Source organism: Halyomorpha halys, unplaced genomic scaffold (genome assembly GCF_000696795.3).
Source record: "Halyomorpha halys isolate HHAL.00 unplaced genomic scaffold, Hhal_1.1 Scaffold1149.1, whole genome shotgun sequence".
In the NCBI taxonomy this organism is placed as follows: domain Eukaryota; kingdom Metazoa; phylum Arthropoda; class Insecta; order Hemiptera; family Pentatomidae; genus Halyomorpha; species Halyomorpha halys.
Window position 1 is genome coordinate 50,085 of NW_027116429.1, and position 25,548 is coordinate 75,632.

The 25,548-nt window shown below is 32.6% G+C and overlaps 2 protein-coding genes across 4 annotated transcripts in view; both read left to right on the forward strand.

Moving 5' to 3' along the window:
• LOC106688532 (uncharacterized) overlaps nt 1-3,859 on the forward strand; it is a 46,425-nt gene extending 42,566 nt beyond the window's left edge. The window contains exons 6-7 of one of the 2 annotated variants that reach the window (XM_067053230.1): nt 2,148-2,394; nt 3,703-3,859. In XM_067053230.1, the coding sequence (XP_066909331.1) occupies nt 2,148-2,394; nt 3,703-3,829 (374 nt within the window). In that variant the 3' untranslated portion in view covers nt 3,830-3,859. The remainder of the gene's footprint in view (nt 1-2,147; nt 2,395-3,702) is intronic. The other variant, XM_067053231.1, reaches the window with a different exon arrangement.
• Nucleotides 3,860-12,452: 8,593 nt separating this feature from the next.
• LOC106688533 (FHIP family protein AGAP011705) overlaps nt 12,453-25,548 on the forward strand; it is a 58,733-nt gene continuing 45,637 nt past the window's right edge. The window contains exons 1-2 of one of the 2 annotated variants that reach the window (XM_067053233.1): nt 12,453-12,799; nt 22,342-22,520. In XM_067053233.1, the coding sequence (XP_066909334.1) occupies nt 12,650-12,799; nt 22,342-22,520 (329 nt within the window). In that variant the 5' untranslated portion in view covers nt 12,453-12,649. The remainder of the gene's footprint in view (nt 12,800-22,341; nt 22,521-25,548) is intronic. The other variant, XM_014433037.2, reaches the window with a different exon arrangement.

Here is a 25,548-nt window from a genome sequence, read left to right on the forward strand (position 1 = left end):
CTGATGATACGCGACAGTCACTTCTCTCTGGCGTTCGTCTTCCTGAACGGTTTCCACCATCAGCTTGCATCGGGCGAATGTCCTGTCCATTCCTATGCGCTCATCAAACCATAGCCGTTTAATCTTCTCCCAAACGGTTTCATTTCCTACGTCTGTACGTGACACAACAACAAAATAGCGGCTGGGTACACGCCACTAAACCCGTAAGTCATGTGACCAATATGGCACTGAACGAAAAGAAAAAGGCCGCGAGACCCTCATAATAAAACGGCGGCGATCAAAAAAGAAAATGGCGGTCGGGTACACTCAGCCTCTGTCAATCCCATAAGTCACGTGACAAATATAGTGGTGGACGAAAAGAAAAATGTCGCGAGACCCTCATAATAAAATGGCAGCGTTCAAAAAACAAAATGGCGTCCGGGCACACTCAGCCCCTAGTGACAGTCACGTGACTTAAAAGAAGGCATGGCCTAATGTTCACGTGAGTGATTAAGGTTATGTCGAACTTAATTTGAATTTAAATCCCCTGCCAGGTGGTCACGTGACGAAATACTAGCCTCCGATTGGTCGGCTATTGATCACGTGACTTGTCTCGTGACGGACCACGTGAGTGGTTAAGGATGGGTCGAGCCGAATATTTGAATTCAAATTTCCCGCCATAGGTCACATGACTAAAATGCTGGGTTCTGGTTGGCTACCCAAATCGCTGCACCAGCTCGCCCATATTCTCACTACTAGCTGCTATCTAACGGACACCGTCTGAACTAACAACGCTAGTGCTACGCTCTGTTGGCAAGTAGAGGAACTTGCTCAAATCCTCAAAAGACTGCACCAGCTCGCCCACATTCTCTCCACTAAATATGTAATATTTATTACTTTGATTAAAATGGTTGTAATGATTCAAATAAATGGTTGCCATAAAATATCGGTTATTACATTATTACTTATTATTTACTTTATACTTACAGCTACTGATGCCGTGGGATGTAGTTCCGTATGTGTCGTCTTGTTCATAAGGGATGGCCAAGTCTCGTGGCCGTTCTTACGACTTCGTCTGGTCGAAGTGCATCTTGCTCCGCTCCGGCTTCTGCTGCTCTCTCAAGCCTGGTCCTCTCTCATCTAAGTCTTCCTGTTGACTGTTCTTTTTCCTGATTTCGTTCTCCTGTGTCTTTTCTCCCACTTCCCTTTTGGGGCGTTACCTTATTTTTGAATCTCATTCCTCACTGGCCATAGGTGACAGAACGTTCCCGAGGTAGGCGTCCCCCTTCCAAGGCCCGAGAGTGTGTGAGAAAGTCTGACATGTGCAGGAAGGGCCTGCACCTGCTTAATTTGATTCTGGTCCCTCGTCAAAACCTGTCATTTTTGTTATAACACTTAAAGCTTAGCAAATCTAATTTTCTCAGGGGACTCTGGTAATGTGGCAAGCTTAACACAGATGTTTTCATATCCGGGGACGCTCTAAAAGGTTCCTAGAAGGATACCCTGACCAGCTATAGGGGCAGATGACGAAACACCTTAATAATACCCAGGATTGTCAAAAGGTCAATACATATCTTAATGTCAGATTTACATAATCTGATTATTCCTTTTTTTTTTTGTTTATATAAAGTCGGGGTGATGGTCCCATTTTTTGATGCCCCCCACATAGTCGCGTACACCGGAAGACCTCGAAGGCCGCCTTGAAGTATATATCGTGGCATGCAAGTCAGGACCTGACTTGCCTTTACCTCCATGGCTGATTCATATATCTGGTGCAAAGTTAGACTAATGTTCGTTTTTCGGAAATTACGACTGAGGAAGAGATTTACAATTAAAAGAAATTCTTTCTTTCTAATCACAGATAGTTTATATAGAGAAACAGTTTTGAAATCAAACATACCTTTATACTTCGAGAATCAATCTAACAACAAAAATTTGAGACGGAGAATAAAAAGGGAACCTACAATTATTATTTAACAGAATTTCTGGTAAACTTATACTGCACAAAATAATAACATATAAAAAATAAACTATAGCCAGTAAACAATGGGCTATTGATTGAGGGATAAATTTGGATGTAATTAAGGAAATAAAATTGGATTCAAAATTAAATTCTAGTCCGTATTTAATTCAAGACTTCAATGTATTAATTGACAATTTAATTCCAGGATATACTGGTCATAAACCTGGAGAAAAAGAATATTTCGGGATGACCAATGGTCACGCTGAGTTATTTGGTTACATTGAATTCAATCATAACGTCAATAAAAAGAGATGCCAGCTCTCCCAAACGACATTGTCAGCTATCACAGTAGAAGGTGCATTGCAATATAAACCTCCCCATCACGGGTCCAAGTTTTTCAATACTTCATATCCAATACACCTCGATCCACTATCACGATTGGACTATCATAAGTATTCATCCTTTTTATGAAATACTAATAAAAATAATTAATAATAATTTTTGTAATTTAATTATAATTAATTAAATTTTTAATTAAAGTGACGGCGTATTTTAATTTTTCCTAATCCATTGCGTTCACAAAATGTTCCTTGACAACTTTGAAGTCGGCGCTAACTTATTATCATTGTTTTCGTGATATTGAATTATAAAACGGTTTTATTCTAGACCAGGGATGGGTATGCTCACCCGAGGCCTTGGAGACCAGCGATCCGATTATAAAGAGAATTGTTATATTTTGTATAATGTACCAATCGATTTGTATTTCGGATCTAAAATAACAAAAAAATTTAGTAAATTGTATTATTTGAGTTTAAATGTATCCAAATCCACAGAAACATCTCAAATCCATCTCCCTAAACAGTAGGCCAAAAAATATTTCATTGAGAAAAAGGGAGTCAGATTCGTTTTTGATGTCTTCAAAACCTCTTTAATATGAATTTTAACATAAAAACTATTTTACAAAAATATTTTACCGGGCCCATTTCGCAACGTCAATCGGCCTGACATAGTTTCAATAGTCTGCCCTCATAAGTTTCTGCCAAATAACGTTGCGAAATGAACCAGGTAAAACATATATATATTTTAATCAAAATTCTTATGTAAGTAGAGTGAGAACGCTAAAAACGAGTCTGACTTGTTTCTTCTTAAAGACATTTTTTTCAGCCTAGTATACAGGAAGTGATTTTTTGTTATTTATACATTTAAACTCAAATAATACAATTGACAACATGTTTTTGTTATTCCACATCCGAAAACCAATCGATTATATATTATTAGTATATTAAAAAACCTGTATCAACTTAAACTGCAGGATAAACCGCTGCCGTGATTTTGATGAATTGGTGGAAGGGTTCAGTATGCTGGTTCTCCTCCCCATCTCCTCATAGCCTGCCAGCGGAAATTTTTCACAACTAATTAGAAGAGAAACAATGGTGACTAATTTTTTTCAGCCCCTGTCTTTTCAGCTCCTAATTTAGGAGCCTAATTGGACGCCAACCAAATCACTTCCTTTCCTTTGTTCAAAGAAATACTCACTCCTCACCATCTACTCAAAGCTCTTCATGGATTGTATTGTATTGGTATATTGTCAATATCATTCTGATAGATTTTTTTGGGGGACCAATTTTTCGTAATAAATTAGTCTTTAATTAATTATTATATTTATTTTAACTATTGATATTGTATTTATTTTTTTAATTTAATAATAGATTCAATTTTCATTATTTAATTTAATTTTTATTCCTTAATTTTTTTTTCAGACATTGTTGTTGTATTGTCAATAATAAACCAATTGAAAAAAGGAGAGCTTTTGCAGCCACTAGAGAAGATTTTAGGAATGACATGAGAAAAAGAGGTTTCTTAGAAATTAATGGTTTCAGATTTTAAAATTAATTTTATTAAAAAATAAATCTTTATGAGGAGTATATATATATTTTTTTTCGATTTTCAAATATAGTTTTGATATTTGTCTTTTTAATTCTGGCTAAGAAATATACCATTCTATAATAAATGACTAGAATATTCATAAACTGAACTGATTAATGAATTAAATTCGTACGGAGCGTAGTTGAAAGTGTTTTACTCAATTTTCTTTAATATCTCATTTCACTTAATAAATTTACCAATACTTATTTCATCCACTCCTTAATTTTTGGCATCTGAAGTATGAACCAGACATTACTTGACGACAGGCAAGGTGGATTTCTAAGGTCATTGCCTGTGGTATTATTTTAACAGATAAGAAAAAAAGGGCCATCCGTGGACGTTTGGTTTAGTTCGGCCTTAACTAAAGGCGTAAAACGTTTAAATTTAAACTTTTCCATTTGAAATTTACGTTTTAAAAATTAAAAAACAAATTGTGTCACGTACCCACCTATAGTTAATTCCATTTGACGCTCATAACATCTATTATCATCAACTGATAATAAATCAATTAGAAGTAGATTCTCAAATTAATAATTTTCTAACTTTCGGATTTTTCAAATAATTAGAGGGAGTTACATTTACCACTATACCTCCTATGGAGACGTTATTGATGGATGAGAAGTATGATTATTTTGGATTTTTAAAGAAAAATCTTTAGAGAGTGATGTCTGTTCAACTAAACACTTACTAACTATTATTTATAGTTTTTTCAAGCTGCCTGTGTTTTTCTAGTTTACTGTCATAACGAATGTCGTCGAGTTTTACCACAAAAGAAAATTTTCTTCCATATGCTAGTATTTTCATTCTATGGTATAATATACCATGCTAATACACCACTATATTATATATAGATTTTATATTACAGAGAAGTTTAACATTTGTATAATAATTATTATATTAACAGAGAATATTTGATTGAAAATAGTTTGATATAATTCCATATTTTTGTTAAAACGTACTTTCAATAGATAATGACTTTGAAATAATTAATTGCTAGGTTGTGAAAATATTATCCAAAAAATGTAACTACTTTAAATGACTTTATAAATTGTAAGTAAATAAATTATGATTACAATATATTTCTATTTTTTTTATTTTTACATTTATTTATTTCAACTCTCATTCCTGTTTGCGTTTCTCATTAGGACTACTGTAACAATAACTCTATCACTAACGAATCAGTAAATTGCACTCGGACCTCTTACCTAGAAAATGATTTTTTTTTTTTTGGAGAACCACTATATTATTCGAAGAATGTAAATTCGAACAACAATGAACAATGAATTCAAACTTAGCTAACCGGAGAAACATAATAATAAAATTATTGATTTTAAACACCGAGACTTTTAACACATAAATTAATATTAAAAGTACTGTATAATAATGGATAATTAAAAATTCTGAAAACTGGGCTACCGGATATTTTAAAAATCAAGGGGTCTATAAAAGAACTCATATTATTTGGATCTCCTAAGCGATCGTAGTAATATAAATAAAAATATTGAATAATCAAAACTACAATAATACCCAAAAAAGTTATTTGTTTCAATATCCTTTATGGTATGTTACAGCCATTCGCTATTACTTAATTTTGATAAATAAATTATCTAAAACAGTTAAGCATAATTTAAAGGTGTATATTCCAATGGACATCAAGGAAAAAGTGGCAATTATTCACACACATACTTACGTTATGCAGTTTGTTTGCAAATTTTCCGGAAACGTGTTCAAAATGAAAATGGATCTTTAGTAATGGAGTTCGTTTCAGCGAAATTCGGGGGGAGGAGAGGAACTGCGTAATGTGAGTGTGCCTTATGAAATTCGGCCAATATGTCTCATATATGTGAAATCCTTGTGATTACAAACATTACTGGCTTTCGTTTTTATTTTAATAAATAAAAAAGTAATTAAAGATAAAATATATCTCAGTCGTATTTTGAAAAATGTTGTGTTCCTTCAGTTTTTCAAATTTTTTTTTAATAGATTTTTACATCCCAAACCTGTAAATATAAATTATTAATATCTTCTGGTGAAGTGCATTTATTTGGTTCGGCACTACTCATTTAAATATTTCTTATTTAAAAATATACCTTTATACATCACTGCTCGCAAAAGGTTATGTAATTTTGATTTCTTAGCATATTGCGGGGCCATGGGTCAGTAGAAATAAATAAAATTTACAGCTTAAAAAACTTGTGCAAAGTTTTTCAGGAGGTCGTACTTACTAGGCTTAGAATAAGAATAAGTCACACGAGACTCACTCACTCCTATTTTATGTCAAAACAAATGCCCCCAAAATGTAAATATTGTAAAAACAATTTGATATTTAGCCATATCTTTGAGGAATGTTCATATTTCACGTCACACCTCAATACCTGTGGATTAAACCCGAATATATCAAAAATCCTTGGAGACCATGATAGAACAATAAAATTAGTAATTTGTCTTGCTGGGTGTCCACCATCTTATAGTACAAGAGCCGGGAAGACAAAAAAAAGAAATTATTTCACCTCAATTTTTGATTACTTTAATGAAAACTATGTATAATTACTAGTCAAAACTGACGAGTCTGTCAAGTATAGGGAAGTGGAATAGCTGTTTCAAAACCTTAAAAAACATTATGAGGTGTTGATAGTTGACCGTAGATTAATGATTGGAGAAGTTTGTCGGGGGGTGCGGTCAGCAAAGAACAACATAAATAAACAAAACCATATTTATTTATTTTATGCCGACGTTTCGACCTGAGTTTCAGGTCTTCATCAAGCCTTCATAGGCTTGATGAAGACCTATTAGTATTTAGTTAATTTATTTTGAGAAATCTATATCTCAGGAACTATGTGATGTATAGATGTCTATTAACACTCAAATTAAAGCTAGTTTAACGTACTATAAAGTAGTTTATGACTTTTATCGTAGGAATAGTAGTTTCCATGATGTTTCCTAAAATAAATTGATTTATAGTTGTTCGGACAATAAGTTTGAGGTTTGTAAAACTTTATTTCAGAAACCATAGGACGAACAGATGTCAGCACTGAAATTAAAGCTATTTAACAAATTGACCATAAAATAGTTTATAACGTTTATTTTTGTAGGAGTAGGAGTTTTTATGATATTTGACAAAATAAATTCACAAACTGTTAATTTCTATTTTTTTGTAAAAAATGTTTGATTTTTGAAAAAATATATCTCTTGATCCTGTCGGGGTAATCTGGTCTTAGGCGATTTCTCCAGCCTGATATCTCTTTACAGAAGGCCCACGACAAGGCGTATTCATAATTAGTTAAGAAAGGAAGGCGGTGCCAGGGGATGAGCCCTGGACACTGACTAGGTAGAGGAGGTCTAGGTGAGAGAGTCTTAAGCAGAGTAACAGTTCTAGTTGCTTGATGAAGCAGTCGGACTAGAACTGTCATGATAGGAGCCAGCTTACTAGTTGCCGAGATGAAGCGGACGGACCAGTAAGCTGATAAGGCTAGGTGCAGCTCTAGTTGCCGAGATGAAGCGGACGGACTAGAGCCGGGGAGAGACGGGAAATTACACTGGTTGCCGAGATGAAGCGGACGGACCAGTGTAACCGTTAGGAAGTAGGTTACAATCTTAGTTGCCGAGATGAAGCGACGGACTAAGATTGCTGGAAAGAAGGAGAGGAAAGAGGCCATAGTCTAAGGTGAGCATATTGAAAACAAACTCTTATGAGGATAGATTAGCAATAAACTTCTCTATCTCGAGTAGAGTGTAAGCCACCAGTGCTATGACTAGATCCGGAGAAAGCTTGATCTGATGGATCAATCCCGGTGACAATTGAAGGCCTCATGTGATCGGTTATCACTGAGAATTCACTCTTTTAACTCTACTTGAGATAGTTCCGTAGAATCTTATTGCTCAATCTCTTTTTATTTATGATTAACAATCTTACATTTTACATATTAACATATATAAATTTATACAAGAGATCGTATTTTTATAATGATAAACTTATATACAATTATACAGCTGCTTAGACGCTTGTGGTGCTGGCCCCTGTCGGGTTACCGCGGAACTACGTGCTCGCTCACTGATACAATCCATTAGACGCACATATGTCTGCCAGCACTCAAAATAAAGTAAAGTTAATTTACTATAAAGTAGTTTAAGTCACTTATCTTCGTAGGGGTTGTAGTTTTTATTATATTCGCATATGAATATAAATTTGGCATATGCAAATTTGTTCGAACAACTATAAATCAATTTATTTTAGCAAATATCATGAAAATTACTACTCCAACGACGATAAACGTCATAAACCACTTCATAGCCCCTTAAACTAGCTATAATTTGAGTGCTAACAGACGTCTGCACGTAAAATGGATTTTGAGATCAAGATTTTTCAAAATATATTCACTAACTACTGATCATTCAGTACGTTCTGTACATTTTTTATGAAATATTGCTTTTTAAAAAGCTATATCTCGAGAACTATTGAACGTAAATAGCTTTATTAAGGCTTACAGTTTAGCAAATTTACTCTATTTTAAATGATGTTCTCTTAGATTTTCTATTGTTATGGGTAGTTTTAAAGATATAAAGCTCCGAATGAAAAATTAATTATTTTTAATGTTTTGAAAAAGCCGCCATTTTTATTTCCCCCTACGTATACTTGGTAGACTCATCAATTTTGACTAGTAATTATGCTTAGTTTTTATTAAATTAATCAAAACTGGGGTGAAATAACTGGCGTTTTCCTCCTCTTTGGGTCTTGTACTAATACTACAGCGGGCAAACGTTCTATCAACTTTTGTCTGTTTTAGTCTTCACCGTCGTTTAATTTTGTCCCAAATAACTATTCTTTACTTAAACGTAAGAAGCTCTCCCTGCTTGGGACACATCCATTAGTGCACTACATTTGTGGTCTTCCCGAACCCTGTTTGCAACCATACAGTATGAATGAAACTTTCCCTATACTTCGCGTATTCCACTTTCATGAGTTCGGAAGTTCGCGATTTCCACACGATCTGCTGTTTTTTGCCATTAATAATTTCTTTAATCTTTTTCATGTCGGACGTTCAATCCCCGGACGAGCTCTCATCCCCGACGATGGGGTCCTATCTTCTCGCACCTGTTGATATTCAAATCTACCCCCTCCCAGGGAGTCCATTTTTTTAGAAATTGTCGAACGTCCCCTGTTAATTTCCCTTGTTCTTCTTCTATAACATTTATGGTGATTATATGGGATAGCCAGTCCGCTGCCCGGCTTAAACACGACCCCCATGTGAAACTGGCTTAGGGGTTCACGTGCCTATGATTCCTTTAATTTTTCCAGCCATTGAAGTGGACGATGATCAGTATGAACCTTGAATCTCTTCCAGAATGCATTTGGTCGGAAGTGCTCCACCACCCACACGAGCTCCAACAATTCGCGTTCGAGCATAACGGTATAACGCGTATCCGCATCCGATAACCACCTGCTGATTTACGCCACCAGGCATTCTCCCCCCGGACTCTCCTGCGACAGCACCGCCTCCAACTCGTATTCGCTAGAATCGCTCATAATCATTAATGGCTAGTTAAAGTCTGGAAACACAAGTGATAGTTATTGTTGCAGCCTTCTGTATACCGCTGAATGTTAATTAACAACTCAACTAACTTTTTTCAACAGATTAATGAGGTGTCCTGCCATTTTCGGTACGAAGTACTTATAATAATTGAGATCCCCCGCAACCACCTGATCCCTTTTACGTCTCTGGGCACCGTCCTTCATTGGAACGCCTCTACTTTGTGCGCATCGGGCATGACTCCCTCTGTTGAAATATCTAGCGTTGTTAACAGAGGGAGTTAAGGATTATGTTTTATGGTACATACACTCTGAATAAAACTTCTAGTTTGCCCTAAATACTTCGGGCTTAACTGGTTAAAGCTTGGCTAAACTGTGATTTCATATTTTAACTGTGGAAACTTTTTTTTAAACTGCTTGCCCATTCTAACTGATCAACTTGAACATTAGACGGTGGCATAACCATAAAAATGTTAACCAACACAAAATAATGTAGTTTAACTATGTTCCAAAAATGAAATTATTTTCACATTATACGTTCACAACTCATATCACGATTGCGTGAAATGTGTGAATAAATAACAAAAGCATCATAAAAAGGGGTGAGGGAGTGGAATCCCCTTTTTGACAAGTTCTGACCTGTTTATTTTATCACTTGCAACCATTCAATGAGTTTAGCCCAGACCAAACTAGTTAATCCTAAAATATTTAGGCCGAACTAGATTTACCAGGTCTAAACTAGTACACCCGGACACGCATAGGATAAACCGATTTGGCATAGGACAAACTAGTTTGCCCTGAATTCGGGTTTGGCCACTGACAAACACACCCACCATTATTTACTTAGGACCTACGCAGCCCTGAAGGAGGAAGCTCAAGATTCATTTCTCCGGAGCCGTTGCGAAATAAATGTTGATTAACCCAGGTGGAATTCGAACCCGCAACCTTCTGAACTAAGCATTCTGGGACCTTTGCTCTGACGTTCTCAGCTATCAGGTTCTCGGCAAGGTTGTTAAAAAAAAAAAAAGTTATAATGGCAAAACAACTGGCACACTTAGAACTTTTTATTTATTTATTTGTTTGCAAATATTAATGGGACAGTATTTCAACAGTTGCTCGGAATTTTCGATAATAATATATAAAAATTGTGGTAAATTTGACACTTTCTGTTAGTGTTAATATTGTTGCTTTGACTAAAATGAACCGAAAGCGAGTTAGTAAGGAAAAACCTCAAACAACATTTTTCTTAGTGTTTTCTCTTAGGTCGAAAACTAGAATTTTTCACGAGTAGGACAGAACATACAATTTTTTGAGCGTGTTTGATTTGATCTCTCACCTCAATACTGTGTGTTCAATCATAATCTTAGTGTTACTGATTTCACAAGGTAGGTATGAATAAGATATAAGCAAGAAAAGAGAAGCTACGATTGACAGAGAATAATCGAAAGTTCACCAGTCATTTGACGTTACCACAACGCTGGAGGGTACAAGTATGAAGGAAAGCAGTCCTTGTGTCTTAGAAAAGGAAAAAGGAACCTGGAGGACATTGAAGTAATAACTCCAAAAAATACATTTTAGAACATTCTGATAAAGCCAAAAGTAAATATATCCTGATAAAGCACCGAACGGATTTAAAGGGAACCCAAAGCTTATCTCGATGGGATCTTATCTACATCTTGTAGCGACGCTATCTATCAGCGACCGCGAGTGAGAACACCGCTATCGCTTCCCGTTAAGACGAAGAGCTTCAGCTCGTTTCGCCAGGGATCACCACCTACGTATTCTTCAGCCATTGATTGTGTTCATTTTAATCAGTAAAATGTAAATAATTTTATAATGTTAAATATAAACATGTAATTACCATTATAATTGTAAATATGTTGATTTAATAAATAAAGTTTACCAAAAAGAATATACTGAAACACAAAAAAGTAAGTTCTTACAGGCGGTGCCCCTCGCCCGGCCTTTGCATCGTTAGTAGAATCAATACCTCATCGATGGTACTGTTACAGCATCACTTGGGACTGCAAGCAAAACATTCAGCATATTCAGTCTATCTTAATTTTTTATATGGAGAGTCTTATTTCGCGTATGCTCCGTTCTGGTCATCTATTTCCTCTACCTTCTATCCTTTCGTAGGACCCCGCGGCTAGCTATCCTCTGGGCTCACATACCTCTTATGTATCAACAGGAATAGCACCCGATAGAACGAAGGTAACTCCCTGCATGACCTGGTGGCTGGCTACCCTCCAGGATTGCATACCTCCTTCGTACCTCTTAGCGTGCCCGGTAAATGAGGTTACCATCCTAGAAATTACGGCTGTTACCCCGCAACTCTCATCCTATCTATTCACCTCCTCATCAACTAACCCTACCCATAATGAACACGCATTGTTGAGGCCTTCCGGTCAAGCGTACATACCATATCTATTGGAGTTAGAAATAACACAAGTACCTCGACAATCTCATACAAAACATTGACGTCGAAAGGCGCTGCAATAGCGAATTTATTTGAGCTCAGGCAGGAAGTCTCTGTGAATTAGTTTTGTAACGACGTTACCTATGAGCGCATATGAGTCAGAAAAGAGCTTAAGAGCACCCGCAAGGTAATCCAATGCACTATGTATGATGGGTTATAATTAAAATATTAAATGAAAAATGCTAATTTTTAATTCAAGATTAAAATTTTAATCGGAGTTGTCTAAATCAACATTGAATAAATCCCAGAATGTTTTAAACATCTCTTATGACATTTCTAACGCACATCCAGACATATCTTGAGCTTCTTTCATTTAAATATTGTCATATCATATTTGCAAATTGAAGCCATCTCAGAAATGTTTTATTTCTTGAGCATATTTTTTTTTTATTCCAATACTAAAACTCTTCTACTATTCAAATAAAAACTTCTATAAAATATTTTGATCTTTCTCCGAAAATTGTATATACATTGTACTTTGCAAATAGATTTTTTCCTGATTAAATACTAGGTTTTAAGTGTACTGTAATTACTCTATGAACCTTGCACTGTGCTGCTGAAAACATTGAGCGCTCGTTCACAATCTGTTCAACTTGTGCATGAATTGGTTTGGTTCATTGATAAAGCTGTTGCTCCTTAGTTTTTCGCTGTCGTATTTCTTTTAATATATTTGTGTCTAATTGATTTTAATGAATTATGAGGAATTCAAGTTATTAATATAACATACTGTGTCAATTTATTCCTTTGTAATGTCTCTTCAAAGGGTTATTCAATTATGAGCTGGATTCGAAATAACCCTTTTGGTAGTGGATATGGTAAAGTTCAAAATTATAGACCTAACACTGAAGAATATGATCCTACTGCATGTTTTGACAGCTTTAGAAAGCACTGGCAGCAGATTAGTGATATTATTGAAATCGTCAAGGTAGTAATTTATGTACATTTTATCTTCAGTTTTTAGTTATTTGATTTATCGTTAATGGTTTGCTTATAAATTGTATCAATTATTAAATGCGTTATTTCTTATTTTAATTTTAGTGCCTGTCCCAATTTTCTTTACTTATAAATTATTATTTTTTTAAATATTCTATCAGCCTCATATTTTTGATTTATTTTAATATCTGCTTATATTCATTTATATTACATTAAAGATGTGGTAAGCTGTTATCAATGTTTTGATTGTTGCTTATTCCGGAATATTAGTATTAGTTTCTTTAAATTATGTTTAGTTCCGCTATTTATTGTGGCTTAAGAATCTCATTAACACTAGTGCTCCTGGAGTATTTTTACTTAGATTTTAAATTAAATTTGTAGTTAGATAGCTTATTTAATTCTGGCATTTCAAGTTGTATTTATAGACTAAAATGTATCTCGTAATAAGTTTGTTACTTATTTTTTATTTCTTCAAGTTAAATACCAGTTTTTGTCCAGTAAAATATATATTTAATTTCCTACTACACTGACTTTCTCAAATGCTGAAATCTGTGTGATTCACTCCGCATTAAGTCTTGAAATATTCTAATATGATAATGTTCATTGTTATTTTTTAAGATGGACTGTATTGAAAAGTAAAATCATAACATATTAATTGATATAAATTTACTCCCACAATATTTATTTCGCTTATCAACTATCTGTTATAATTGCTATAGGCATAGGACTATTTGTTTAGGTACATATCATTTGTATAAATGTGTCTAATATATCAAATATTTTATTTCATTTTTTCTTGAATTCCAATCACCTATGAAAAGGGATTTTAAAAATACTTTGTTTATTTGTAGATACTTATTGTATCATTGGAATTATTTTGGTTGACACAATTTTATTACATTGATTCTTCATTGAATAATATATCCTTAAAACAACAGCTAAAAATAGCTTATTTAGTACTGCCATAAAAGACACTCTTTGGTAGCAGTTAGCCTCTGGAACGGTAATCTGTCTCTGGGTGGTGATTTATGTTGAGGAATAATATTTATGTAAAAGATTTTCTTAAGTAATGTCTAATTAATTAAATAAACTTACAATTATTATTAACTAGTAATAAACAATTACTAGTCAACTTTAACACAATACTACTTTATAACAAAATTATGCTTTACTGTATTGTAATATATATTATAGAAACTACTTTAAATATATGATAATTATCTGGTAACATGCTTAATTGATCTCTCTTACTTAATTGTAACATTAAGGTTACTAAATTACAACTAATTTAAACTATTTTTTGGACATACAATTAATGATCATAAAATCACTACCAGAATTCTCCTTTTATCTTATAGCTATGGGTTACTTAGTTATTTTTTGGTTTAAACACTTTTTAAAATAAAAGAATTATTAAAGATAAAAGTTACTATAGGGATAAAAGTTAATAAACTAAATAAGAAAAAACTGAGGAATAATTTTTATAAAAATAGATCCTGCTTTAAGTACTGTAAAACAAAGAGAATATAGTATAGGAAAATCATTAAGTGATGGAATAAGTCAATGAACAAGAGATGGTATAAAATAAAGCTAGATGATTCATTAGATCAAATGGCTTTATGTTCTTGCCAAGTGGGGCTGTCAGTAGACGAGGGAGTTGAGACTTTGCATTTAACCACCTCAGAACTGCATCAGTGCCAGTTCGAATCTGGTCTGGAGGTTAGGCCAACTTTTATCTTGTTGCAGTCCCTCATAATAAAAACTTGGCTTTTCACAATGTTTAAAATATAGTGGTAACCCATAGATAATCCCCTCCCCTTCTCCATATGTCAGAATCGACTAGGAAGGTAGTAGTAAAAAAAAGTTCTCGCCAAGTGTGGTTTAAACAAAATTTTGTCATAGACTGAGGTAAAAGCTTAGAATGCTTGGGGATGAGCAAATGAGGGTAACGATCTTTCAAGCCATTTATATACAACCAGAAGAAATAAATAAAAGGTTTCTTAAAATAAATAAAATGTTTAGAACTAAACATTAAGTAAAAATGAGACATTAGATAAAATTTGGAATTATACATTAAGTGAAAATAATAAATTAAATAAGCTATCATTTGTGTACAGTTAATTGGTAACTTGAGTCTGCATAATAATTAAGGACAAGGTGTGAATGGTAAACGAAATAAAAATGATTGAAGATGCAGTAAATGTAGAAAAAATTATTTAAATATCACGGCTGCTCTTCTCAACACTGGTTCATTTACCCAATTTGGCTCAGGAAGTAATAGTTTCTCTGTTATTGATCTCAGCATCACAGGTGTCAGATTGGTACCCAGATCCACCTGGGAAACCAAGAACCACCCATATGGTAGTGATCATTTCCCCATTATTATAAAGATTCAGGAACAGTAAGCCACACAAAATCTCCTCAATGGTTACACTGGAAGTACACAATGGCAAACTGGAAATCTTTTCAGAACTCAATACTTATAAATGGAGATAAATTAGAACTAGTAATAAATGATATTGATGTTCAGTTGGCAACCCTGAATAATATCACTCTGAATGCTCCCTATGAGAACATTCCAACATTGTCAAAAAAGCTGCTTAAAAGAAGAGTTCCATGGTGGAACGAATGGTGTCAGGAAGCTGTAAGGGCAAAAAAATGGGCGCTTAACAGGTATAGCAGAAGTAGAAATCTAAATCACTCCTTCAAATTCAAAAGGCTAAGAGCAATTGCAAATAGAGTTATTAAAGATAGTAAAAGGACATCATGGAAAGAATATGTGTCCTCTATTAACTGTGATATGCCAATTAAAGAAGTCTGGAACAAAATCAGATCCATTCAAGGAATCAGTAATGGAAGAAGCATACCTGGCCTTGAAATAGAAGGTAACATCATCACTGATCCGGTATCATTGGCTAAACATTTCTGTGAACAAGAATCGACTTCAGAGCAGCACTCTATAATTTTTCAACCTTATTATGACCTACCTTCAGTTTAAATGAAATAGAAACGGTAATAAAAAAAACTGCTGTAATGAATCAGCACCAGGCATAGATGGGATTTCCTACGAAATGATCAAAAATTTTTCATGTGAGGGTAGTTCATATTTATTACAATTGTATAACAGGGTCTGGGATGTTGGGTATCTACCCAAATTATGGAAATCATTACTATTCCGAAGAAGGATGTTTCCATTCATCCAAAGGATTTTCGTCCAATATCATTGCTTCCGTGCCTCTCTAAATTACAAGAAAAAATGGTGAACACAAGACTTGTTCACTTTTTAGAGTGAAATAAACTATTTTCCCCCCAACAATTTGGTTTTAGGAAGCATCACTGTACAACTGATGCCATTATGTTACAGCAGTGTGAAGCTGAGGAGGCATTTTCACAATAAGAACTTTTCATTGCTGTCTTTTTGGACCTAGAAAAGGCTTACGATACCATGTTTAGGGGACGTGTACTTCAGATCCTAAGTGATTATAGAGTCAAAGGGAAATTGTCCGACTTAGACTAAGCTCTAAATGCGAGAGAGGGGGGAGGGAGGAGTACATGTTCTATAATGGCCTACTGCCCGCGGGGGATATTAAAATCCCTGACTAGGGTGAAGATAGGGGCAAGAACATGCTAATGATCGAGCAACCCCCTCCAGCCTTTTATATTAGATTCCACCCCAGCAAATCCCCTATTAATCCCTACCCCCACCACTTCCTACATAAATAGGGATCCCTCTATTTGTAACCTCTCTAAGAAGGATTATCTTCTTTCAGGGGAACGAAGTGTTATATCAGGATGATTTTGCAACAATTTTTTAACATATATGTTTATATAGTTGACTAAAAATTTATGTATAGGAAGATGGTCAGGGTTGCGGTCAAAGGAGAAACAAAAATAGTTTACAACTATTTATTTTCCGACGTTTCGCCCCACTTTGTAGGGCTTCATCAGGGCTAAAAAGATACAAAATGATACAATGATAAGAATAATCATATATTGTCATCATGTAAGAATCATCATTGTATCATTTTGTATCTTTTTAGCCCTGATGAAGCCCTACAAAGTGGGGCGAAACATCGGAAAATAAATAGTTGTAAACTATTTTTGTTTCTCCTTTGACTGCAACCCTGACCATCTTCCTATACATCAATTTTTTAACATCTTCATTAAAAATGTTAAAAACCCTGACCATCTTCTTATATATCAATTTTTACGGTCAACTATGTATAAATATATTTCCTACTATGTTTCAATTTGAATATGGCTTTAGATAATGAGTTAGTTAGCTTATTATTTTAACTCATAATTACCCAAGTTACTATTTCCATGTAAAACCCATAGGCTCCTAGTGGCCTCCCTAATATTACCCCACTTACCTAAGAATCTGGAGATAAATATAAAAATTTTAATAAATTTCTTTATACAATTTATCCTCGGAATTCAGAGGTCTTTGGTTAGAATCAGAGTTCTCAGTCTCCTAGTAATATGAAGAGTTGAAGCAGCTATACTCCTTCTTCCCTCTAATATAACCCTAACATCCTTCCTGTATCAAGTTATCCAATGCTTTCATCCATCATACCTCTTGGATTTCCTTCAATTCAAATCATCTGTCCACTTAAGAAAACCCATTCCCGCTCTTCAGATTTATATAATATCTCTCGCCCAAGTATTGAGAAATTTTCTTATATGATCCTTGATCCTGTAGAATTCCATTCCTTCCTTCATCCCTCGCTCAAATTCTCATCCTATCTTCAAATCTTGTGTTTTTAATCACTTTCCCTCGATCCAGTTTTATTTTTTATTGAAATTTATAAATATCTGTGTATTAATACATTATTTGTAACTTTTAATTACCATATGTAACTTATTACTTCATTTTATAATTTTGTTATTATTACATCATTTGTTTTCTTTGAAGGCATAAAATCCTTTGGTTATCACAACCTATTTCTAATAATGATAGAATCTACTTCATTTTGATTTATTATATTTTTATTTTATTTTTTACTTGTAAATCCCTTAGTTAAAACTTGTCTTTACTTTGAGGCTCTAAAGCCCATCAATAATTACATGTGATGTTTTTCCAAAAGGACTTGTCTCTTAATAAATGTAGACTTTATTAATAATAATAAAGCCACCTTAACTTAGCATCCTAATTAGGGATGGGTTGATAATGAAATATCCTCTATCAGCTTAGACTGATACTCATATTACATCATTATTATTAAATATATTATATTGTATAATATATAAATATATTATTGTTAAAATGCTGATACTCATGTTTCTGATACTTTTCACTGATATTTTTTATTTTGATACAGGATTGACAGATCATTTGATACTGAGACTATCATTATAAATAGCCAACCCATCTTGATTTCACTGTACATTAAATCAATGGAGTGTATTTCTTAGAAAATACAAAAATATTCAATTTCTTTTCCAGATCAATACAGATCCTGTGAAATAATGGAAATAATAACTTGATAATGTCTCTTACCTTTCTAAAATATTTCATCTAAAATTATTCAAAGTGGAGAAATAAAAGGAGAACATGATTTATTGTCTACGTATAATAAAAGTTTTTAAAATACAATTCTTAATTTAACTTCTACTTATTTGTTTGATCAAATTTTATTTCTTTAGCTTATTATTATCATATTTTTCTAAATAATTTTTCAGAAAGCAGCAATAATTTTTGAATTTCATGAATTACCATCACAGTTGATATTAGTTTCCAAATAGGTATCGGTTTCCGAAGATGCTTTCTAAATTTACCGTTGAATTTTAATTTCAGACATGCACATTTTTATTTTTCAATTCTGTTAAAGTTTTCTCCAATATAGTGAGTGCTTATTAGGTTTTCCAGGATCATTATTCTGTTTTATAAAGAACCTTATTCTGATTTTATTTTGAATTTTCGATTGTGTATGCACAGTTGGATTTATTGCTACTTTTGGAGTTTTCGTCGATGTAGTGGTTGTTTATAAGCTTTTCGAGATTCCTGATTCGGATTTTTATATTGGATTTTCAATCACGCGTACTCATTTCGATTATTATTACTTTTGGAGTTTTCTTTTAGTAGGTTTTTATTTTTTTTTTCGTTTTTAATTCGATTTTCGATCCAATATGCGCATTCCGAATTACCATTACAGTTAATTTTTTTTTCTGTAAGAACATCTTTTATTATTACGAAATGGGTAATCTTCAGATTTATTATTGTATATTTTGTTGCGTATGCGTATTTTTTTTGTTACTGTTGACGTTTTTTTCGATAAAAGAGATCATTCCGTTAGGTTTTTTTATGAATCTGATTCTGTAAATGTTGTATGTTTATTTAATAAAAGGAATGTCTATAAGTTTTTTAAGGACACTAATTCAGAATTTCTTTTTGTATTTTTGACTGGTTTTAATCATTTCTATTATTCGAGGTTTCCTCAGCTCAGGAATATCTTTTCTATGTTACAAGTTCTGATTTTTCTATCGAATTATCAATTTAACATGCTTAAATTGAATTAGTAACACTGTTCTAGCCCTAAGTGAATAAACCTAGGATACTACACTAATTCAAAAGCTAATTTCGAGTTAAATTCTGATGAACGAATAAAACTCCAACGATTATAGTAAATCGAAATATGCATAAGCCGTTTAAAATCCGTTAATAAATTAGATATTTTATATTTATGGATCGTTCATTGTTTTCGAAATTTTGATGAAGATCGAGAATTACGAAATAATTATTGGGTTGGTAGAATTCCTGGGTAGAGGTTCCTCTATTGGTTTTTGGAGGGCACTATTTTCCAGTTTACTGTTGAAATTTCTATTGCGCAAGCGCATTTCGATTTACTGTTACTTCTGGTATTTTTTTTTTACACAGGGCGTTTCATGATCAAATGTCAGTAATAAAGAGAGGTTAGTTCACCGAAAATATAGTTTAGTGCCACCAACCTCACCTTGTTTTTCAAACGTTTTCCATATCTGATTTTTTAAAAGTTAAAAAAAAACACATTTGTTTTTCTCTATTGTAACTGAAGTTAATAGAATTCAGGGGAAACAGATTTCATGCTGTGACAATAGAAGCAAGTCATTTACACTCTTAGCCCATTTCTTTGATGCAATCATGTACCCATATTACAACTCTCAATTATTTTTATTATACAATGAACCAATTAATTATTCTCAGGTTTACTCTGTCAAAAGAAATTATATTATAATATGTTTTATGACATTTAATTAGGCCACATTTGTCCTCCTTTCCTTAACAATTTTTTTTTTATCTTTTACAATATTTAGTCAATAAATGCTATTTCAAAAATAAAAATTAATTTCTACATTAATATGTCCAAATGAACCAAATGTTGATATTTCAATATCAATAGAATAAAGTAGTAGTTATTAGTCATATGTGATTTATTAAAATACACAAAATAATATATGATTATATACTACTTTTTACGTTCTTTGACATTGAGCAGGTGCTTTTTTTCCCATATAAATTGATTTGGTGCTTTAGGATTATGGGTTAACTTCTTTTGGATTAAAAATTAAAACTTATAACAAAATGTTTTTAAGTTTTAAAATTTATAGTTCAATAGTATTTGTGACTCAATAGGGTTATTGTAATGTTTATAGATGTCTAATGTATTTCAGGGAAAAACTGATTATTGCCTTATATTATAATTTTGCCATTCAAGAAAATTTTAGATTATTAATTCTATTATAAAGTTCAATTTAGGAAGGTTTTTTAGTTATACTAATGATTGAATTTGATTCACAGATTAGACTTATTGAATTAGCTTAATTTTCATTTCTATTTCATTCAATTTTTTAATTATGCTTTCATCAGCCTTTATCATCCATAAATTTAAATAATTTGTTTTTCCATTTGTGTGGTGGCATTGCATTTTTGTATTGTTACTAACTCAATAATTTCCTTTTCATTAATGAGTACTTCAATAACACAATATTATCTGATGATGATGACGCTTGCGTGATTCTGTTGAGAATGGTAATTATTATCAGATGTTAGTAATCTTGTATGTTCGTTTAGTTTTATATCAGTGAAATGTTCATCTGATTTTGGAACAATGAAATTGTTACTTGTTTGATCAAATTTTTCTTTACTCACTAAGCTATTCCTACTTCACATAATCTATTATCTACTCTGTGTTCCTCTAAAGATTCTTGAAGAACTGAAAAACAATTGTTTGCAACAGCCTCTTCTTCTTTGAAACTTTCCTAAATAAAATTTCCTTTATATCATTTGTTTCTAAATCTCTTTTGCTGTTGTATACATTTTGGGAAATTCCCATTGATAATTTTTTTATTTTTATAACTTCTTTACCCTTATTACTATTTTTAATTTTTCCATTAAGTTAAAACTAACATGCAAAGGCATTTTTAAATAAAAATGTGGCATTCTAACTGAGCTATTCCCATTTCTTTATTTTTTATTTGATTGACATGACAACAATATTTTTTTTTTTAAATACAGAATTGTAAGTAATTTGTAAACAATTTTAATCACATTATTACTAAATAAAATAGAAGGTCGAACAGAAAGTATAAGATACAAGAACTCTTGAAATTAGAAAATAATTGTGTGGGATGTTTAGAGATTGGTGGCTTAAACCAGACTAACTATTCATTTATTAGCATCACTACTTATGAAATATAATTTAGTTTGTTTTATATGGATTTTTGTAGATAATGATTGAAATTTTATTCTGAGACTCTCAGTAAGCCCTGATGAAGTCCTCCTAAGTGGGGGGCGAAACATTGGCTCACACGAAATATTTTAATTACTGTTTTTTTTTTTTTTTACCACACCCGGACCATCTTCTTTTTATATATTACACAAACGGTTAATCAACGATCTTCCAATTTTCTAACTGTAAATTGAATTTTAATTCAAAAATTTTATTTATGATCGCTATGGAAGTTTTAGCTTTTGATTGTGTTAAATGAGCGTTTAATGGTTAGTGATTTAGAAATATTGCTATTACTTTAATTCTATTGTATAAAAAGTTTATTTAATGGATATGTCTTATGTATATCAATTAAATTCCTTCACAGAATATTTACTCTACTTGTCTATATATTATTATTTTATGGGCAACAGACAGACCATGGATGTCTAAGTTCTCGCGGGATGTATTAGTAAATACACCATATTTCTACACGATGCATTTACTAATGCATCGCACATTTCTTGACGTGGTTTTTTTCGCAGGGTGGATTCGTCACTTCCACGCCTATTTTTTGTGAGTGCCACCCATTGGTTAACGGGCCTCACAAATGCCCGGGGTGAGGTTGTCAGTGAGTTTTGCATTATTTTGTGCTTGAGTGGGACTGGGGATTCGATCTAACAACCTGTGAGTTGGTAGACTGGCTCATTACCACGCTGCTACCGCTGCCCCCATTAAATTATCTTCACAGAATATTTACTCTACTTGTCTATATAGATAAGATTGCTCTTCTTAAATAAGTTCATTTGTTTTAAAGGCAGAACTATTATTTTTGTTGTATTTTTAGGTTCCGAAAACTGGAGTTAAACATGATGAAATTCTATCAGTTGTGTCAAATTTGGACTTCATGATACGATTACTGTTGCTTGAACTTCAATCATCCCGTCCTTCTTTGAAATGTCTTGAGTATATTATGAACGAAAACATTTTAGAAATTTTTTTCACTTGGAGTCTTCAAACAGGAAAGTTAGTAAATATTTCTTTAATAACTGTATATTTGTTTTTCTATGATACTTTGTACTGATATATCTATTTGATATCAAGCATGTGTTATTCAATCAATATCAATTTGAGAATTTAATATGCTTTATTGTGAAACAAAAAAGATAAATCAACTATGCATATGTTTATTTAATACCTTCAAGTAACCATTGGAATTATTTTTTTGTTTCATTAAATCTTTATTCTAACATTATAGATCAGATTAATTTGAAACCTGGAGTAGTAGGTTCCTAATGATGCTTTTACTGTTGATGTTGTCTTTTTAATGCAGGTACATTGGTGTTTATAAATTGCAATAAAGATTCTTCTGCCAGTTTGAATCCAGCTTGGGGCGTTTACTTTTTTTATTAAATACCGGCCCCACAAAATGAAAAACTTGATCCCCCACTATGGTTAGAATAGGTTAGTCACCTGTAGATAACTAGGCAAACATCATCTTCGCTGTGGATTGCCCTAAAAAAAAAAAGAAAAAAAAAAAAAAAGAAGATTCTTAGGATTCCTATATAACTCTGGTCTTCCCTAATTCATGCAATGAAGATTCCTTTATCTATTCAAAAATTTTGGTATTCAAATTTACTGGAAATTTAATAAGTAAAAAAAAATTTATTCAAGCAAAGCTTAATTATTTAAAAATTTGAGTATTGCTTATCCGAATATTCAGAAAAGATCCAGAAAAGTCAGTCTCACACTGAGTGCTGGATAGAAGTTTAAGCATAAAGGCCTTAGAATTACGTAAAAGAAAATTATTTGTTCTCTCAATGGTTTCAATCTTTCCTTGGTGAAATCACAGATTATGTTATTGATATAATTAGGCAACATAGACTGAGGAATCATTATTTGATACATTATTTAATTACAATATTTAAAATAGGTTTAAACTGCAAACTCGCATTTTTAATCAATTTATCACACCTTAAAGTAGGTTCTGGCCAGATTTTCATGCATAAAGTAAAAAAAAATTGACCTGTGGTATTTACACAAGGTTTCCAATTTTCTTTTTTACCGCAGTCTTCCCCCATGCATAGCTTTTTCATGCCATCAGGTTGATTGCTAGGCTATAAGCAATGGTCATTTGTATGATTCTAAAGACAGATTTCAATGATTTAGATAAACAGAATCATCAATGTAAATATAAAACTGAATTTGCTAATGGAATATGCCTAAAATTCAGTATTACATATTGTTACAAAAAATTAGCTTAAACTAAAATCATATAGCATTACAAAAGGTGGTATTCAAACTAAAATTATACAGATTTAAAAGAGGAACATTATCAAATTAGCATAATACTTAGCACAGTTTCTAGCTACAAAAGATACATTTAAATAAACCTCTATGAATTACTTAACTGAGAGGCACGTTGTTTCAAAAAAACTGGTTGTAACATGATTCTTCCTGTAGGATTTAATGGGTGAAGCAAAGCATCTAGAACTGACTGGCTGCAATCAATGGTACTGACAAATGGCTGGCAAAATGGCAAGAGGCTGAAGGCAGTAACAGGCCCAGCAGCTCTTCCTTAAATATTTTTCTTCCCCCATCCCTAGGAACACCATCGATCTGCAAAACCGACCTGTCTGGATCGAGTCGCTGATAACATAAAGCATGATTCCAAGGAAACAGAGCAAGAATAAAAATTTTCATTGTAGCGATCATTTCACTAATTAGTGATGAGAGAATGAAATCAATAAATAGAAATAATCAAATTTATTCAATCAAAACAGCCCTTATTATAACCTTAAAAGTCTTACTGATAATACACTAGAGCATTGGTTCCCAACCATGGTTTCATGGAACAAAGGGGTTCAGCGAGCCTCTTCCAGAGGTTCCGTGAAATAATTTAGGAATGGCTCATTCTTTGTTAACAAAACAATTTTGAACCATACCATCTCAGATTTTCTTCATTTTTGCACCATTGTTGTGTAGGTATCCTATCCTTTCTCATTTCTTGCTGAAAATATGTTATTTGACACCCTATTTCTATCGAATGATAATGTAAGAGTTCTACTAATTAACTACTTCTACCAAAAGGTTTCCACTATTTTCCTGCTTGTACCAAAAGGGTTTTGCTGCCAAAAAAAGATTGGGAACCACTGCGCTAAGATGACCTGATAGTTAGCCAATTAACTTAAATACATCCTATTCCATTCAAGAAACTCATTAAAACAGACTGTCTTTTTGAAGCTTGATAGAATTTTATGAAATTACAGTCAGTGTGATAAACTAAAGGCACACACACAGAAATCATGAAATTGAAAAATATCAAATTCCAAATTAAAGATTATGAATACATATACATATACCACGTGGGTGCCATTTTTTGTTTTAAAGTAAATTAGAAGTTAAATCATAAAATTAATGATGAGAAATCATCAGTCAGACTAGAAAAAGTGAAATACTGAGAAATAACTCAATTAAAACATTATTTTATATGAAAATTTGTAAAAACACCATCAAGCAAACACGTGGTCCTTATAATCCTAAGTAAAAACAAAATTAATCCAAGCTAATTCACCAGATAATCCATGTAACATGTACAGAATATGTGTTAATTGCAGAAATCAATAAAAATTCAAATTTAAAGTACATGAGAAATAAAATATGAACAAAAAGACTAGGCAGGTTACTACCTTCCCTTCGAAAAGTAAAATTACAAAAAATATAGTTAATATAAGGTGTTCTAATTACTTTTAATTTGTAAGAAAATGCATCAAGCATTACATCATGAACAAATAGTGTATTTATTTGTTTGGTTTAATGAATGGTTTGCTAAAAGAGGTATTTTCAGAGCATGTCATCATTGTTTCTATAATACATGTAACAAAACCCTACAAAACCAAACTTAAGTTCTGGAAAAAAAAAATACAGTTAAGGATGATATTGTTGTACCATGCTATCTATGATGCCATTGTTGCTTAAGTTCATGAATTGCTTTGCATATTGTTATAATAAGTGTAGTAAAAAAAGTAACTAAACAATGTTGCTTAGAAAGTAC